This window comes from Bubalus bubalis, chromosome 7 (genome assembly GCF_019923935.1).
Source record: "Bubalus bubalis isolate 160015118507 breed Murrah chromosome 7, NDDB_SH_1, whole genome shotgun sequence".
In the NCBI taxonomy this organism is placed as follows: domain Eukaryota; kingdom Metazoa; phylum Chordata; class Mammalia; order Artiodactyla; family Bovidae; genus Bubalus; species Bubalus bubalis.
Window position 1 is genome coordinate 24,357,059 of NC_059163.1, and position 19,552 is coordinate 24,376,610.

Consider the following 19,552-nt stretch of genomic DNA (forward strand, 5'->3'; position numbering starts at 1 on the left):
GGATGCCTTTAAAAAGGCCATTAGGCCTCTGCTCAACACCCTGCAATGACTCTCCATGTTACTCAGAATAAAGTTAAGTCCCTCCAGTGGTCTGTGTGGCTGGATACAACCTGTTCCCCTAATCTACACTACCCTCCACCCCATTAACTTTGCACATCTGCATTCATGCAGATTCTTCTTGCTTTGTACTCACTTTAATCCGGCCAGACTGATTTCCTTGCTGTTTATCTAAGCATGCTCCTAGCCTGATGCCTCTAAATGCATGGTTCCCTGGGTCGGGAATGCCCTTTCCTAAGAGATTTGCACAGCTCTCTCTCTTCCTCACCTCCTGCAAGTCCTTCTTTAAATGTCATTGTCCTGACAACTTTTTAAAAAATTATAACCTAGGTCTCCCCTGCTACATTTCCAATCCTCTTGACTCTGATCTACTTTTACTTTTATCATAATGCTTCTCCTTAACATGCTACATGAGAGCTATTTATTTTGTTTATAACTTATTGTCTATTCATGTCAACTCCATGAGAACACGGAATTTAGTCTGGTCATGGATCTCAAGCACCGAGTGTAAAGAACATGGGAGTGCTTGATAAAAATTAACATAACATTGCAAATCAACTATATTTCAATAAAAAAGAATACAGTCTGTATTATGTGATCACTCAATCTCCAATGTCTTCCACAGAATTTGGCATAAATTAGGGGCCCAAAAGTGTTTGTGATTGAATAACTGAATGAATGGAGAGGTAGACACTTACCCTTAAACACATATATGAATATACCATATATGAATTTAGCATATGTATTCATAATGTGTCTACCAAATATGTACAAAACTTGTGTGGCTAGGTGAACCCAAATCGCCGAATTGAGAATGCACTTTCGTCACAGATTAGTTTGTATGTCCTACAGTAATAGCCCTAATTAATGTCAAAAGAAATATAAACCATGTATATTTTAAGAAATGAAACGATAGCCTGATCACATTTTTTAGTAGACTAATCTCTGTGATACACTAAATTACACTGGATAGACCTAACTTGAGACTCTCAAGGTTAAGTGTGTTTAAAAGTTGTTAGAGGTTCCCAGCCACAGAGCGAGAGTGACGCCATCCTCATGGCTCCTGGCCCATTTGTTTTCCCTTCTAAACTCAAAATAACACTGCATTAACATTTGGCAAGAAATGTGTATGCACATTTTTCTTTACACTTTAGAGAAAATTCTGATCCAAGTTCCTCTAGTCAGAATGATGAATTATAGACTTTCTAGTGTTGCTGAATTATGATTTCTTTAAATTATGGTTTATGGTGGAAATGCCGATACCAGCTATTCATTAAATACTTTCTGTTTCCCCTTTTATGTCTATGTCACGTCCCAGACCCATAATTTCTAAAACCCTACCTGCTATCTTTGTTGCGATTTAGGGCTGCTGCACCACTTTGGAGTGTAATTATGTGGACGCTAACTAAAATGTGGATCTCTGATGATTCATTGACAAGGACTTCGTGCTTGTGGCTCTGTCTAGAAGAGGGGTTCTGGCATTACATGTCCTGTGGATATAGGGTTATGGTGGAATTGCTAATTGTCTGAACTAAGCTTCATGCACTAATTTAGCTGTCACCTTGCTTCAGACTTCTCCATGTGTCCACACTCCTTCCTACACAAAGTCCCTCTGTGACCCAGCTCACAGACCTCCACACCCTGGTCTCCTCCGCCTCTCTTATGTCCCCAGTCCTATTGAACCGTTGGTAATTTTCCCAACAATCATATTGTCTCTCTCCTCTGGGTCTTCATATGTGTTCCTTCTATGCTTGGTGATGCCCTTTGCCCTCACCTCTCAAATCTTTCCAACCTGTCCCCCCATCCCCAGACTTTTTGAATATTTGCTACTTGTCTTTCTGGAGTCAGCATAGACATCACTTTTACCAGGAAACTTTTATAATAGAAGTGAAAGTTGCTCAGTCGTGCCTGACTCTTTGCAACCCCATGGACTGTATCAGATCAGATCAGATCAGTCGCTCAGTCGTGCCCGACTCTGCGACCCCATGAATCGCAGCACACCAGGCCCCCCTGTCCATCACTAACTTCCGGAGTTCACTGAGACCCACATCCATCGAGTCAGTGATGCCATCCAGCCATCTCATCCTCTGTCGTCCCCTTCTCCTCCTGCCCCCAATCCCTCCCAGCATCAGAGTCTTTTCCAATGAGTCAACTCTTCGCATGAGGTGGCCAAAGTACTGGAGTTTCAGCTTTAGCATCATTCCTTCCAAAGAAATCCCGGGGCTGATCTCCTTCAGAACGGACTGGTTGGAGCTCCTTGCAGTCCAAGGGACTCTCAAGAGTCTTCTCCAACACCACAGTTCAAAAGCATCACTTCTTTGGCGCTCAGCCTTCTTCACAGTCCAACTCTCACATCCATACATGACCACTGGAAAAACCATAGCCTTGAGTAGACGAAACTTTGTTGGCAAAGTAATGTCTCTGCTTTTAAATATGCTACCTAGGTTGGTCATAACTTTCCTTCCAAGGAGTAAGCGTCTTTTAATTTCATGGCTGCAGTCACCATCTGCAGTGATTTTGGAGCCCAGAAAAATAAAGTCTACCACTGTTTCCACTGTTTCCCCATCTATTTCCCATGAGGTGATGGGACCAGATGCCATGATCTTCGTTTTCTGAATGTTGAGCTTTAAGCCAACTTTTTCACTTTCACTTTCACTTTCATCAAGAGGCTTTTGAGTTCCTCTTCACTTTCTGCCGTAAGGGTGGTATCATCTGCATGTCTGAGGTTATTGACATTTCTCCCAGCAATCTTGATTCCAGCTTGTGTTTCTTCCAGTCCAGCGTTTCTCATGATGTACTCTGCATATAAGTTAAATAAACAGGGTGACAATATACAGCCTTGACGTACTCCTTTTCCTATTTGGAACCAGTCTGTTGTTCCATGTCCAGTTCTAACTGTTGCTTCCTGACCTGCATAGAGATTTCTCAAGAGGCAGATCAGGTGGTCTGGTATTCCCATCTCTTTCAGAATTTTCCACAGTTTATTGTGATCCACACAGTCAAAGGCTTTGGCATAGTCAATAAAGCAGAAATAGATGTTTTTCTGGAACTCTCTTGCTTTTTCCATGATCCAGTGGATGTTGGCAATTTGATCTCTGGTTCCTTTGCCTTTTCTAAAACCAGCTTGAACATCAGGAAGTTCACGGTTCACGTATTGCTGAAGCCTGGCTTGGAGAATTTTGAGCATTACTTTACTAGCGTGTGAGATGAGTGCAATTGTGCGGTAGTTTGAACATTCTTTGGCATTGCCTTTCTTTGGGATTGGAATGAAAACTGACCTTTTCCAGTCCTGTGGCCACTGCTGAGTTTTCCAAATTTGCTGGCATATTGAGTGCAGCACTTTCACAGCATCATCTTTCAGGAATTAAAATAGCTCAACTGGAATTCCATCACCTCCACTAAGCTTTGTTCGTAGTGATGCTTTCTAAGGCTCACTTGACTTCACATTCCAGGATGTCTGGCTCTAGGTCAGTGATCACAGCATCGTGATTATCTGGGTCATGAAGATCTTTTTTGTACAGTTCTTCTGTGTATTCTTGCCATCTCTTCTTAATATCTTCTGCTTCTGTTAGGTCCATACCATTTCTGTCCTTTATCGAGCCCATCTTTGCATGAAATGTTCCTTTGGTATCTCTGATTTTCTTGAAGAGATCCCTAGTCTTTCCCATTCTGTTGTTTTCCTCTATTTCTTTGCATTGATCGCTGAAGAAGGCTTTCTTATCTCTTTTTGCTATTCTTTGGAACTCTGCATTCAGATGTTTATATCTTTCCTTTTCTCCTTTGTTTTTCACTTCTCTTCTTTTCACAGCTATTTGTAAGGCCTCCCCAGACAGCCATTTTGCTTTTTTGCATTTCTTTTCCATGGGGATGGTCTCGATCCCTGTCTCCTGTACAATGTCATGAACCTCATTCCATAGTTCATCAGGCACTCTATCTATCAGATCTAGGCCCTTAAATCTATTTCTCACTTCCACTGTATAATCATAAGGGATTTGATTTAGGTCATACCTGAATGGTCTAGTGGTTTTCCCTACTTTCTTCAATTTCAGTCTGAATTTGGCAATAAGGAGTTCATGATCTGAGCCACAGTCAGCTCCTGGTCTTGTTTTTGCTGACTGTATAGAGCTTTTCCATCTTTGGCTACAAAGAATATAATCAGTCTGATTTCGGTATTGACCATCTGGTGATGTCCATGTATAGAGTCTTCTCTTGTGTTGTTGGAAGAGGGTGTTTGTTATGACCAGTGCATTTTCTTGGCAAAACTCTATTAGTCTTTGCCCTGCTTCATTCCGTATTCCAAGGCCAAATTTGGCTGTTACTCCAGGTGTTTCTTGACTTCCTACTTTTGCATTTCAGTCCCCTATAATGAAAAGGACCTCTTTTCTGGGTGTTAGTTCTAAAAGGTCTTGTAGGTCTTCATAGAACCGTTCATCTTCAGCTTCTTCAGCGTTACTGGTTGGGGCATAGGCTTGGATTACTGTGATATTGAATGGTTTGCCTTGGAAACGAACAGAGATCATTCTGTCGTTTTTGAGATTGCATCCAAGTACTGCATTTCGGACTCTTTTGTTGACCATGATGGCTACTCCATTTCTTCTGAGGGATTCCTGCCCGCAGTAGTAGATATAATGATCATCTGAGTTAAATTCACCCATTCCAATCCATTTCAGTTCGCTGATTCCTAGAATGTCGACATTCACTCTTGCCATCTCTTGTTTGACCACTTCCAATTTGCCTTGATTCATGGACCTGACATTCCAGGTTCCTATGCAATATTGCTCTTTACAGCATCGGACCTGGACTGTATAGTCCATGGAATTCTCCAAGCCAGAATACTGGAGTGGGTAGCCTTTCCCTTCTCCAAGAGGTCTTCCCAACCCAGGGATCGAACCCAGGTCTCCTGCATTGCAGGTGGATTCTTTACCAGCTGAGCCACAAGGGAAACCCAAGAATACTGGAGTGGTAGCCTATCCCTTCTCCAGGAGATCTACCCGACACAGGAATCAAACTGGGGCCTCCTGCATTAAAGGCGGATTCTTTATGAACTAAGCTATCAGGGAAGCCCTGATAAGCTTTGATATTTCTTTTATAATAGAAAACTACGAACAGGACTTTTAAAACAAAGAACAGTTTCTCCAGCTAGGTAGAGCTCTAAACTAGCTAAACATTTATACCCAAACAGCAATCATCAAATGGATATAAACCTGAAAGTCCATTCAGGTATTCAATGAGTACCTAGTGGCTCAGTGGTTAAGAATCTGCCTGACAATTCAGGAGATGCGGGTTTGATCCCTGGGTAGGGAAGATCCCCTGGAGGAGGAAATGGCAACCTACCCCCGAATTCTTGCTGTATAATCCCATGGACAGAGGAGCCTGTTGGGTTACCGTCCAAGGGATTACAAAGAGTTGGGCATGACTTAGCAATTGAACAACACCACTCAGAGAGTGGGCCCATGATTGGGATGCTGCAAAAATTTAGCAGCAATGGATGGGAGGTTGGGGTAGATTTCATCTAATCTTCCTTTCACTCTGGTAATTTTAATTGCTTTTTCAAATCAATGAGAAATGTGTTCACAGGGCTGGCATGCATTGGTGACCCCAGAGTCTGTGTTTCAAGATAGGCATTAAGTCAAATCTCATCCAGGTGGCACTAGTGGTAAAAGCAAACTCGCCTGCCAATGCAGGAGACCTAAGAGACGCAGGTTCAATCCCTGGGTCAGGAAGATCCCCTGGAGGAGGGCATGGCAACCCACTCCAGTATTCTTGCTTAGAGAATCCCATGGACAGAGGAGCCTGGCAGGCTACAGTTCATAGAGTCACAAAGAGTTGGACATGACTGAAATGACTTAGCACGCATGTAGACAGCATCAGCCCACCTCCTCCAAGCAAAAACCATGAGCCCTCCCACCCAACTCACTGTCATGTGGAGAGAAGATCCTGGAAAGTGTTGGGGTGCTTCCAGAGCGTGAGGTAAGATGGCGATGTTGAACAGGCGGCTCTCCAGATGGGCGTGGGCCTCTGTGGCGCTGGACACCTGCAAAGAGATGGCACGCTGGTGAGACTCTGATGGGCAGAGTACTTTGCCTGTGTTTACTTTTTCCCTTTCGAACCATTTGTCTTTGAATTCTATATGCTCCTGCGTTACAATCTTTGTTCTGCTCTTCATATTTTAAGAGTCATTTACAATAAACATTTTAGGCAATTCTAAAGTTGCAGGAAAGTATAAATATGGAATAAAAACCATCAAGAATTTCACTACTGATAAATAGTAATGAATATACCATTGCATTTCAATTTAACCTTTTTGCTATGCATATGTGAATCTTTATATATAAGTATATATTCTAAATATTTATTTAATATTATGATATTTTGCTATATCATTAAACATTCTTGAAAACATAATTTTGATAGCTACATAATGTCTCATTATGAACGTATATAACACATTACATAAGTGATGTTTATTCCACTTTAATCTTTACCCAGTGCAGATATCTACACTTAGATTATAAATGCTAAATCCCAGCCTCATCACTGCAAGGCAAGATTAAAAGAATTTACAGTTAGGGTAGTGGTCACAAGATCAATTTCCTCCTGTTTGAAACATACTGAAAAATGATGGTTTGCCCATGCAGTCTCTCCCCTTCCTCGGTGCTACCTAGCCACTCCATTAAACTTGCCTTCTTTCTTTATTCCTTGTGCTTGTTAGACGAATTGGTCAGGCCCAAGTGGCCATGTGGAATTGAATTTAGGTGGTGCTGGTGGTAAAGAACCTTCCTGCCAACGTGGGAGACATAAGACTAGGTTCGATCCCTGGGTGAGGAAGATCCCCTAGAAGAGGAAATGGCAACCCACTCCAGTATTCTTGCTTGGAAAATCCCATGGACACAGGAGCCTGATGGGCTACAGTCCATGGGGTCGCAAAGAGTCGGACACAACTGAAGCGAATGAGCATACACTCACACGTATGAGAAGGGGCAGGGTTTTGTAAATCCTGAGAAAAAGGCAGAACAGCAGCCCTTTCTCTGTGTCTTCTAAAATTACATCCTACAGGAAAGCTTACTTCTCTGCAGAGCTCAAGTTGCAGAATATCTACATGTTTCCAAGAAGACATCTCATAGTGTCGCCATAAATAATATTAACAACAAAAGCTTAGAGACTTAGCGACAGAGCATTTATCACAGCCTCCGCACCGTACAAGCTACTTTTCAAAAGTTTTTTTTACTGAATACCCACCAAGTAGATATTATTATCTCCTTTTTTACAGACGATGAAACTGAAAGTCAAAAAGTTATAGGTGTCAAGGTCAAAAGCCACTAAGGAGCAGTATTTAAAACTAGGTCAGTGGGTTCCTGATCTTCCTACTGACCACGGTGACTCAATTTGGAAGCTTTAGGATATTAGGCCAGAGGAAGATATGTTCTCCTATCTCTTGAAGAAAAGGAATGGAACTCTGCAGGTAGTGAGATGTGAGCATACTACCAAGCAAGGGACTCAATTCTAGCTTCCCTAGCAAAGATACTGCTATAAAATATTTTGGTCCTTTTCAAACCACATCCCCTGAGGCTGTGTCAACGTGATCTGAATAAGCCAAAAACCAGGGCTCCTTCCCTGGCCAAAATGTGCCTGCTTTCTTCTCACTATGCCATGCTCTACTTTTTTCACACCATTTGCATTGCATAAATCCCAAGTCTTAGACGCAAAGTAACAGATGGACTGCATCGACGGCTCATGACAGCATATCAACATTAAAATGAAATTAAGTGCATGCAACTCATTGTATTGCATTTTCTGCTTGAAAGGAAAAAAAAGGGACAAAGAGAAGAACCATTAGAACAGCACCTTTTTTTGAAAAGTCTAAAATCCCAAGGGACACTAAAATGATGAATGGGAAAACTTGCTAACCATTTATTTTAGCACATAGCTACATAGTCTGTGTCACTTCACATCAAAATATGAGGTAAGCCTATCAAATAATGAGGCTTTAAAAACATACACAGCAAAGCTTCCACATGCAAGAGAATATGATCTGAGAGAATTGTTTCATACTTGGAATAAGGATGTTGTCAGTATTCAAAATGCACTTATTGGAGAGCCTTAACAAAACATGTAAGAAAACTGAGCTTGTTACTTCATAATTCGTCCTTGTTTTAACCAAAAATAACACTACTCTTCTTTCTACCAGATATGAGTCAGCATGACTTTTGGCTATTGGGTTATATTTTAAAATTCACTTCCCAAGGATCTGTCGTTATTGAAGATTCACTTCCCAAGGATTTGTCATTATTGAAGATTGTCATTATTGAAGATATTCTAAAGAATATTCCACAGAGTTTGAAGGAGATTTCAGGTAGGCCTTTTAAACACATTTTGAGCAAAACGTGTGAAGACTCTCCAAAGGGAACCATTTTCTAAGTAATGATGTTTTAGGTCTTAAACTCCAGTGAATTTGTTTTCCAAAATCAATAACTTTTGCTATTTTATAATAACCTACTTAGTAACCAACTTGCAAAAGTAATCAAATATCATTTTAGCAGGTGCTGAGAATCTCTTTCCAGGGAAATGCTCCATATTGATGATGTTCTTCATATTGATGTCTATGAAGGCAAAGGCAGGTCTGAGGATTCTAGTTTGCCGAGGTGACTCCTTTTGATTGAGGTCTTTGCCTCTGTTCTGACTCATTACCTGAGGACTGCTGAGTCCCCAGCTGCTAAAATTGAAATATTAGCTTGGGCAAAGGGCACGTCATGTTTGCGCACTCACTGGACATTCAGTGTGCTCAGTGTAATCTCATTCTAATGATTTCCAGGTTTATTTCAGGCAGCTCTCTGGGAAAGCACATTTTTTAACACAATATAAATTGGACGATGAAGATATGTGCACCAGGCATCAGGAACAGAATGGATGATAATTTTTTTAAACTCTCTATTTTGCATTGGGGTATACCCAATTAACAATGTTGTGATGGTTTCGGGTGGACAGCAAAGGAGCTCAGCCATACACATGACGTGAAAGTGTCAGTTGCTCAGTCGTATCTAGCTCTTTGCAACCCCATGGACCGGAGTCTGCCAGGCTCCTCTGCCCATGGAATTCTCCAGGCAAGAATACTGGAGTGGGTTGCCATTTCTTCTCCAGGGAATCTTCTTGATTCAGGGATGGAGCCTGGGTCTCCTGCATTGCAGGCGGATTCTTTACTGTCTGAGCCATCAGGGACAAATATGTATTCATTCTCTTTCAAACTCCTCCCCCATTCAAGCTGCCGCATAACAATGAGCAGAGTTCCCTGTGCTAAACAGTAGGACCTTGCTGTTTATTAGTATGGAAAATAATTTTAACAAGGTGAGCTGTAGTGATAGTTTATCCCCAACGGATTCCTAGCAAAGGAAATGGGCTCAGACTTAGCAGGATTATTAAGTTGCTTTGACTGATCACCATGAAGGCCTCTTTTTTCTCTGATGCGTTCCTAAATTCTTTTCTGTATCTGTGTTTAAAAGTTCTTTCTCATTCATACTTCCTCATTCCTTTGCATTTCTGTTCAATTATTCATTTCTGAATTGTCCTTGACAGAGGTTTCTCTAACTGTATGGGTCTTTCCAAAGATTCAGATTTTGTACTTATTTATCAAGTCTAGAATCTTATAATTAGTCAATTCCTCTTTTATGTCTATCGATGTTTTCCTTTTGAGTCTCTCATACTTCACCAGCTTCTTGAATTTAGTATTTAGCCCATTCATTTTCATGCTTTTCTGCTCAATAATAAGAGCTTAAGGCCATCAATTTTCTTCTGAGTATTACTTTGTCCACATCATTTAAGTTTTGATATGTTGTTTCCTCCTAATCAATATTTCTTAACAGTTTTAGAATTAGGAATTATTTAGAAATTCCAAATGGTTTGATTTTTTTACCCTTTTATTATTAATTTCTAATCATATTTCATAACAGAGAATGTGCCCAGTATAATTTCTTGTTCTGTAATTTACTGACAGAATAAATTAAACCCTCCTTATGGTCTGGTTGCCACAGTTTGCTCAGGCTACTCTAACAAAAATACCATAGACTGGGTGGTTTCTAAATAATTGAAATGTAATTCTCACAGTTCTGGAGGCTGGAGGTCTGAAATCAGGGTACCAGTATGGTTGGGTTCTGGTGAAGGCCCTCTTCTGGGCTGTAGACTGTAGGTTTTTCATCGTATCCCCATGAAGGGCAGCAGAGACTGGAAGCAAGTGCTCCTGTGACTCCTGTAAGTAAACTAATCCCATTCATGAGGGTACAACCCTCATGTGTGTGTGTGTATGTGTGTGTGTGTGTGTGTGTGTGTGTTAATTCCTCAGTCATGTCAGACTCTTTGCAACCCCACAGACTGTAGCCCGCCAGGCTTCTCTGTCCATGGGATTTGCCAGGCAAGAATACTGGAGTGGATTGCCTTCTCCAGATGACCCTCATGACCTCATCTAATCCTAATCAGAGACACCACCTCCATATACCATCACATAGATGGGTAAGATTTCAACATACGAACTTCAGTTGGACACATTCAGTCTACAGCACTGGTATTTGACTAATCTTAATAAATGATAGTCACACACCCTTACATAGTAATAGGCAGTATTCTAAATGCTTTATCTGTATTAACTCATTAAATCCTTACGACTCATTAAATCCATACAATCCTGTTTTACAGATGAGAAAACTGAAGTTCAAGGATTTCGCCCAAGTAATTTTTCCAAAGCTAGTACATGGCAGAAGTAAAACATAAACCCAATGAGTTTGGCTGCTAAACCCATGACCTTATCATAAGATGGTAAATGTTTCAAAAACATTTGAAAAAAGAAAATAAGATTTTTTTTCTCCATATGGCATTTTAACATTTTGAAAATACTTTTTGCCAAACACTTTAGCAATTATCCATTATAAATCTCTTTGCTATGAAATGATGTAGAGATCATAAGGCTGAATTGGCAAATTAATTAAAAATAAGTCTCTTGATGCTACTAGTTACATTTTTTCCCCTCCCAAATGTGACTTGCAGGCAATCATAGAAAATGACTTGGATCATTTATAAATAAGGGTGAAGATTTTCATCAGACCATCCAGATATCAGAAAATTCAGGAAGCAGAGGGTACCTGAAAGCGGAAGGAGTCACTCTGGGTTGGGACCCCTGAGTGCCTGTACCACACGATGCCTTCGTTGATATCTTGCTGGGTGAAGGTGCTGGTGGGAGTTGCTGTCCTCCCATCAGGCAAGTGCTGTCCTCCATCTGCAGGGCTGTCTGCAGGCATATTAACCAGAAGGACCACCTCCCCTAGGAAAAGCACATAGTTAGTGAGGACCCTGGGAAAGGGAAAAGTCAATCAGAACTCTCATCTCCTTCTCTATCACTTTTTTAAACAGAAAAGATATGGTACACTTCTTTATTTTTATTTAAGGTGAAGGAAAAGACATAAACACAGAACTCATAGATGTCATCAAAACCACCTTTAGACAAAAAAATACTCAGTCTTTCAGTTAAAAGAGCTAAAAGCCATTCAAGGGCAATTCATGTATGAAGTTACTGACTTGTAGCTATTAAAATTATATAAGAAGACTCTAATAGCCGTGAACATTGCAAATACTGGGCATTAAATAGATGCATTTCTACCCACAACTTTCTATGAACAGAAAATGTTTTCTAACCAGGAAACTTTTGGTGTAAACAAAAGGGGAAACTAGGAAAAGATCAGGAAGAGTTCTATACAATGAAAATAATAATAGCTAATACTGGAATGCATATGACAGGTTCTGCACGAAACACATCGCATAGTGGTTCAAACCCAGCTCCACCACATAGAGCTGGGTGAGCTTACTTATGTACTAAAGTCTCTGTCCCTCATTGGTGAAAACAGAGTGATAGTACATACTTCACAGGTGCTTAAAAAGAATGTTGGTTATCCTTATCGCTGTGTTACTGAATCCTCCTGAAGATGCTATTATCATCTGCATTTTAAAGACAAAGTAATTTGTGCTCAGAAAAGTTCAAGAATTTGTTTGAGGTTAGGCAGATCTGAAGTGGAAGAGCTGGGATTTGAATTCGCAGCTCATTTTCCTAGTCATGAAACTCTGTTACCCATCATGATTATTTTATGTTCACAGACCAACATTTACCTTGATAAATAACTGATCATGTTTTTCCTCCTTCACTCTCTAAACTTTATTAGAATTAAGGTAATGAAATCTACATCTAAACACCACCACCAACATCACCAATCTGTTTCTATTGTTTGTTCTTCACCTGTAGCTACTATTTTCTTAAAGTGAGATTGCAAATTCAGAGGTGTTATAGAAACAATCAAAATTTCACAAGGAGAATGTTCCTTTAAGGGAAGGCCAAGGAGAAGAATGGATGAGGTTTAGGAGGGAGGGGACATGGGTGTGTACCTAAGGCTGATTCTTGTTGATGTTTGACAGAAAACAACAAAATTCTGTAAAGCAAGGATCCTTCAATTAAAAAATAATAAAAAAACAGAAGTCACATGCTTGTGAAAATGAATCTAACAGTAAATCTGAAAGAAGCCTCTCTACCACTCTGATATGAAGAGGGAGAGAAGAGTGTGTGTGTGTGTGTGTGTGTGTGTGTGTGTGTATGAGAGAGAGAGAAAGAGAAAGAAAGAAACTGTACATATCTTTTAAATGTTACATAGAAAAAAACCTAGATCTTGGTGCATGAGACATATTGGGCGATTAACAGTACACTTTGATTACCCTAGAGAAATTAGTTTTCTTTCTCAAAGCAAATACTGATTCTAATATTAACATGCATTAAATTCAAGTTGAAAATGAACATAATATCCTGGATAGTGATGAAATACTGAAGTAATAGAAAAACATCAATATTCTTATTAAAATAATCATGTGTAGAATCAACTCACTCTATTTCTTTCTTGGACTGTTTCTCATTTGTACTTAAGTCACAAATTCCATTGCCCATCTCTTGCTGGTTCAACTTCTGTTCATAAGACCTTGTTAATAAACATGCTTTCCTAGGAAGTGGACTGCTTATGAATGTGGGTAGTTGCAAAATATTCTGAGAGGAGATTTCCACAATGAAAATATGTAGAGTAGAAAAATATCTAAAGATCAGTTTCCTAGATATTCTGCTTTATAACAGGAAAGCTAATTAAGCAGAGTTTTCTTAACAAGTCCTAATGAAATAAACCTATTTTCCAGATTAAAAAAAACCCATTGCCCTACTATGCAGATTAACAAGAATCATAAGATATTGACTAATCCCATTAATTTCAACTCAGTAAACAGTCAGTGAGCACCTTCTAGGTGCTAACTACTGTGGTCAGCCCTTTGGGATGGGGGACTCAAAGATCAGCAGGATGCAGTTCCTGCCTCTGGAGATCAGACTCAGAAGCAACTGGGAGCCACTGTGAGAGTTTCAATAGGTTAATGGCAAGAACTGATTTTTAGTAGAACACAGAATGTATGTGAAAGTTCTGTAAAAGAGGCTGGATTTTAATTTAGAAAACCAGTAACAACAGTAGCTAATATTTATGTGGACTGCTGCTGCTGCTGCTAAGTCGCTTCAGTCGTGTCCAACTCTGTGCGACCCCATAGACGGCAGCCCACCAAGCTCCACCATCCCTGGGATTCTCCAGGCAAGAACACTGGAGTGGGCTGCCATTTCCTTCTCCAATGCATGAAAGTGAAAAGTGAAAGTGAAGTCACTGAGTCGTGCCCAACTCTCAGCGACCCCATGGACTGCAGCCTACCAGGCTCCTCCGTCCATGGGATTTTCCAGGCAAGAGTACTGGAGTGGGATGCCATTGCCTTCTTTGACCAATTGCAAAGTTGCTGCAAAACCCAGGTGAAATAAACTCAAGTAACAGAGGTAAGATGGGAAAGACATAAACAGATACTAGAATCATTAAAGAAGTGGAAGCAACAGAACTTAACAAGTGTGGCTGTTAAGGGTAAGAAAGAGGGAGGAATCAGATAATCACCTATTAGGTTGGGTGATAAGTAAGGAAGCAAGCCCACTAATGGGATGAGCTGGTAGAAGAGAAGATGAGGAATTCAGCACTGGGTATGTGGAATCCAAGGTCTCTTTGTGACAAGCCCACAAGTAGACAGGGAGAAATACCAATATTTTGTGGGGTTCACTCCTTCCAGGTGAGAGCTTTTGCATTGTAACTCATCTCTGCTTTTATCATAGTATAACAAAATACAAGATGATTCTTTAAATATATGAAAATCCAGGTTTAAAAAACAGTCCAGGCTTAAAAAACAGAAAACAATATCTACTAGTGTTTTCCTTGATATTGAAGTCAATATTTTAACCAAGAATCTTGAAGGGAAAAGGTAATAGGTCTTAAGAATTAGAATCTCATTGGAATCACAATGAATTACTTTGGGGTTGAGATAATTTGCATTGAAGTTTCCTTATACTATCTAAATAACTTAGAGTCGGCAATGTAAGTCAGATTCTCCCTCAAATGATACTCAAGTTACTTCAATAAAACCATCTCATTTAATTTACTCTCAAATCTGCTAAAGGTACACATATTAATCAACTTGCCTAAACTGACATTTGAAAAAAGTGGTGAGTCTGAACGTAGGTCCTTTATGCATATACTACATGAGCAATTTACTTTGGACTCAGTTACACAGTCAGGTCTTCACCAAAGCCTAAAGCTCAACTGGAACATTCCAATGTGATGAGGGAGTGCATAGTAGCTAGGGTGACACTGGGGTAAGGGCTCCATAATTCACAAAACCGGGATAGATGGATGTAAGTAGATTTGTGTTAAGTGGGCTTCTGGTTCCCACCACCTTTTTTGCTCTTGAATGGCTCCTAAGGGTAATGTGATTTGATTATTACCAGTGGGGAACTCTGAACACACAGAAATAGGATTATGTTCCTAGGAAGAAGTTAATTAAGAGAGTTATGGAAGAAAAGGGTAAAAATCAAGTCTGTATGGCATTTATCAAGCTGAAATGGCTTAAAAATCACCTCATTGAGCATAGAATATTGGGATGGGATACCTTTAAGAAATTTAACTTCTTGATTGTTTTTATGATCAAGATAAAGGTAGAGAATTTAATACATCAAATGAGTCAAAGATTTTTAGAGCTGAAAAGACTTAAACATTGTCTAGCTTAAAATCAGTGGGTGAAATATGGCAAAGTTGAATAAGGTCTGTGAACTAATTAGTAGCATTGTAGTAGTGCTGATTTACTGGTTTTGATTATTGTTCTATGGTGGTGGTTTAATTGCTTCGTCATGTCCAACTTTTTGCCACCCCAGAGACTGTAGCCTGCCAGGCTCCTCTGTCCCTGGGATTTTCCAGGTAAGAATACTAGAATAGGTTGCCATTTCCATCTCCAGGGGATCTTCCCCACCCACGGATAGAACCTGGGTCTCCTGCATTGCAGGCAGATTCTTTACCAAGTGAGCCCAGGGAAGCCCATTGTTCTATGGTTATATAAGATGGTAATATTGGGGGAAGCAGTTAAAGCATATTCAAGAGCTTTTTTGCACTATTTTTGCAACTTTTCAGTAAGTCTAAAATTATTTTTAAGTAAAAATTTAAAAAATTATCTAGTTTCATCTTTCAAAGAAACCTATGGCTCAAGGGGGTCTACTTGCTCTCCTCAAGATTATACATCCATAATAAACTACAGTCCAGCTAGACTGATTGTTCTATAATTTTGTCAATTATTGATTAGATTATGACTTTCAATGCCTTTGTGGACTCTAAAGTTATTCTTAAACAATACTAAGTTAATTTTTTCTTCACCAGAGAAAATACATAATTTTAAGAATCTGATAACCTGAGGAAAAATGAATTATTATTTCTCTACTATTTATTACACCAAGCAATTTTAATGACTATAATTTTCATTTTCAAGTAATTACTATTTCTTTAAAAAAAATCTGCCTGTTTGTTGTTTTTATTTTTTATGGCATTTTATCTCCTTACAGTTTCAATTCCTTCTTCTGTGTTTTTAAATCTTTTAAAATATGCTTATTTCATAGTTTTTGTAAGCTAGTTCCTTCATTTGAAATTCTTTGGGTTTTAATCTTCTTGTTTGTTTTGGTTATGGTACTACAGATTGTTTCCTCATATGTTCTGTAATTTTGAATTCTGAGCTAATCCTCAGTGGTTTTATCTGTGAGAATCTATGTGGTCTGGAGTTAAGAGTGGGCATTCCACAGTAGTTTCTACTTTTTTCTGCAAGGGACTCAAGAAGTATCATTGGCCTGAGATCAATTTTCCCATTACTGCCTCAGCTTTGGGTTTCTCAGACAATGCAAATGGTATAAGAGAACCTTGGGTCTTCAGGAGAAACAGGTCTGAAGTTCTGAATTCCTAGTAGGCATTTTTTGTTCTACTCTGAGCCCTGGTAAACACTGGTAGTTTCTTTGCCATCTATCTGTGCTGGTGAGCTTCTTGCCTTAATTCCAGCTTTCTGTCTCTGCATGGGCATTAAATCCCAAGCCCCCCATGTTATTGAGACATACACAACCCATCTCAGAGAAGACACACCATCAGCTCCTGCCCAGGTTTGCAGTTCCTTCTCTGTTTCTTGCACCTGGAGATTCTTCTGTATCCTTGAGGGATCAGCTATGAGTGCCTTTTAGTTCTTCATCTCTTTTACCCATCATTTCTAGGTGAAAATGGTAGGTTATCACACTCTACTATCTGTCTGGAAGTGGAAGTAATGATGGAAAACTTGAGAAATGCTTTTATGTAAAGACTTTTTTTTTTAATAAAATGAAAGTTATAAGAAGAAAGCAGGTGAGGGGGAATTTCCTAGTGTCCAGTGATTAGGACTTGGCATTTTCACTGCTGGGGCCAGGGTTCAGTTCCTGGATGGGGAACTTTCACAAGCCAGGTGGAAAAAAAAAAAAAAAAAAAATCAGTGATGGACACAAGGTAGAGTTTAAGAGCCTGAACTTTGACATTAAACTGACATAATGCTAGCCAGGTGACTTCTAACAAGTTATGCTCTTTGTAAAATGGATTTGTTTATTTAAAAATAATTTTTTAACATCTTGTAATGCTTTTAATTACTTCCCTGGTGGCTCAGACAGTAAAGCATCTGCCCACAATGCGGGAGACCCAGGTTCAATCCCTGGGTTGGGAAGATCTATTAAAACAGGTGTTTTAAACATATATCTTTCTTCACATATATCATTATTTTGTAGGACAGATGCCTAGAAGGGGATTATTATTCAAATTATCAGTGAGTTTGATACAAAGTGCTAATTTGTATGGTAGTAAAGTCTGGATTAATTTAGCTCCCACCATCTATGAAGAAAGAGACTCAGTTGTTCATATTCCCACTGTGCTCTATCCTCACCCTCAAGTGCCCTGGCTCTAAAGGGAAGTTGTTTTAAAACTTACATTTTAGGTTTAAATATACTATGTTTCCATCACTTGGCATACTACCTAGTACCTGACATGGACACAGTGTGATTGTGCTCTTCGATTATTCTTTCTTTAAAGGGGATATGTTTGAAAGACAAGTTCATTGGCAACACAACCTGGCTGAGTGGCATCACACAGAAGCGAGTCCAAGACTGCTGAAAGCAATGACGAAATCATGACAAAGGAAAAAAAAAAAAAGTTACCAAATTGGGGGTGGTCCTGTGTGATTTTGTAGATGATTTCTGAGGCACTGGCACCTGGAGCTTCTGCCTGTAAGATTCTGTTAGTAATCTGCAGCATCCCGCCTTCTGGAACCCATACCATTGAATTAGCCACAAGCCGAAGACCTCGATCATTCTAGAATAAAGAGAGAGTACAGCATTAGGTTCCCTGGTTCGTATCCAGGTGCCCCCTTAGTGATTTTGGCTTGCCTGGTGGCTCAGTGGTAAAGAATTCGCCTGCCAATGCAGGACATGAGGGTTCGATCCCTGGGTCAGGAGAAGGAATGGAGAAGGAAATGGCAACCCAGTTCAATATTCCTGCCTGGAAAATCCAATGGACAGAGAAGCCTGGCAGGCCACAGTCCATGCAGTCACAAAAGAGTTGGCTCCAACTGAACAAAAACAACAACAACAAAAAATAAGGTATCAGTCTTTAAAGATATAAGTTATTAGGTCCTGTTCCTGCTAAATGTTGTCTAAAAAGAGAGATTCATAGCTTTAGAGTCACACTGTGAACAATACGTGTATGTGTAGATATATACACGTGTTAAGTATATAGGTAGGTAGGTATATATGCTGCTTTTTTCTTCTAATTTCTCATGAGCAAATAACTTGTATCATTTAGAAAGACAAAGTCTCCCCATTTCTTTATTTCATTTGTCCATCTAACTTCCATCCTCCCCATCCACCTATATTCAACAACTATTCATTAAGCCTCTATTATATGCCAGATATTTTGCTGGAGGACTGAGGTATATAAGGCTGGCTGAAATAAGACCTCAGTTTCAGAACCTACTGTCTAGTTGGGCAGACAGACATATAAATAGTTAGGATGCATCACAAGTGAGGCTTCAGCAGGGCACTATGAGAGAATAAAGGAGACAGGAGATACCTCTTTGGGGAAGGAATGTTCAGGAAGGCTTTCCTATGGAAATGCCACTTAATTCTAGAATGACCAAAAAAGGCTTTTTCTAAGTGAATAAAAGAAATAGACTCCAGGAAGAGGGCCTAGACTAAGCAAAGATATTAGCCAATGCAATGTGTGCTTAATAAACTATCCAAGTGTCCAGACAAGAAGAATCTAGGGGGCCAGGGGAAGTGAAAGTCGCTACGTTGTGTTTGACTCTTTGTGACTCAACTGACTGTCGCCTGTCAGGCTCCTCTATCCATGGAATTCTCCAGGCAATAATACTGGAGTGGGTTGCTATTTCTTCCTCCAGGGGATCTTCCTGACCCAGGGATCGGACCTGGGTCTGCCGCACTGCAGGCAGATTCTTTACCATCTGAGCTACCAGGGAAGCCTGAGCCAGGGGAGGGGATGAATAAGAAGTGAACTTAATGTTGGCTAGGAGAAGGTAGAAGCTGCACTGAAAGTCTCACTTTAGCTTGTAGGCACTGTAAAGTCAACATGAATCTTCAGGGAAGGAAAAGGATGATCAGGTCTGGGTTTTAGAGACCCTCCAACAGCAAGAGATGGTAGGGACTAGGGCTGGGATGAATCTGGGGCTGCAGAAACCATTTAACAAGTTCTTGTAACGGCTTAGGTAAGAGAAGACAAAGGTGATTGTGGTGGGAATGAATAGTGTTTTTAATTTCTATCTCCTATACTTTAAAAAAAGAGCAAAAGATTCCGGAAACACTGCAGAGGCCAAACTGATGGGCCTGGATGACTGACTGAAAGTGAAGCCCTTAGAAGCAGCAGTAGGGGACAGCTGACTGGTAGAAATCACCTCGTTAGTGCTCCCGAGAAGGCAACCATTCTAATTGCTAAAGCTAATGTCATTAAAAAGTGCTGCCACTCCTGATTTGCAGGCGCACACCTCTTCCAAAGCTTCCTAATTGACATTTTCCACA

General features: G+C 40.0%; 1 protein-coding gene across 2 annotated transcripts in view; it reads right to left on the bottom strand.

Annotated features, from left to right (window-relative positions):
• The window catches only part of FRAS1 (Fraser extracellular matrix complex subunit 1), a 522,812-nt gene that overhangs the window by 131,962 nt on the left and 371,298 nt on the right, over positions 1-19,552 (bottom strand). For both annotated transcript variants that reach the window (XM_044945743.2, XM_025289852.3), the window contains 3 exons: positions 17,681-17,834; positions 11,184-11,362; positions 5,975-6,091 (listed from right to left, as the gene is read on the bottom strand). In XM_044945743.2, coding sequence (XP_044801678.2) covers positions 5,975-6,091; positions 11,184-11,362; positions 17,681-17,834 — 450 coding nt within the window. The remainder of the gene's footprint in view (positions 1-5,974; positions 6,092-11,183; positions 11,363-17,680; positions 17,835-19,552) is intronic.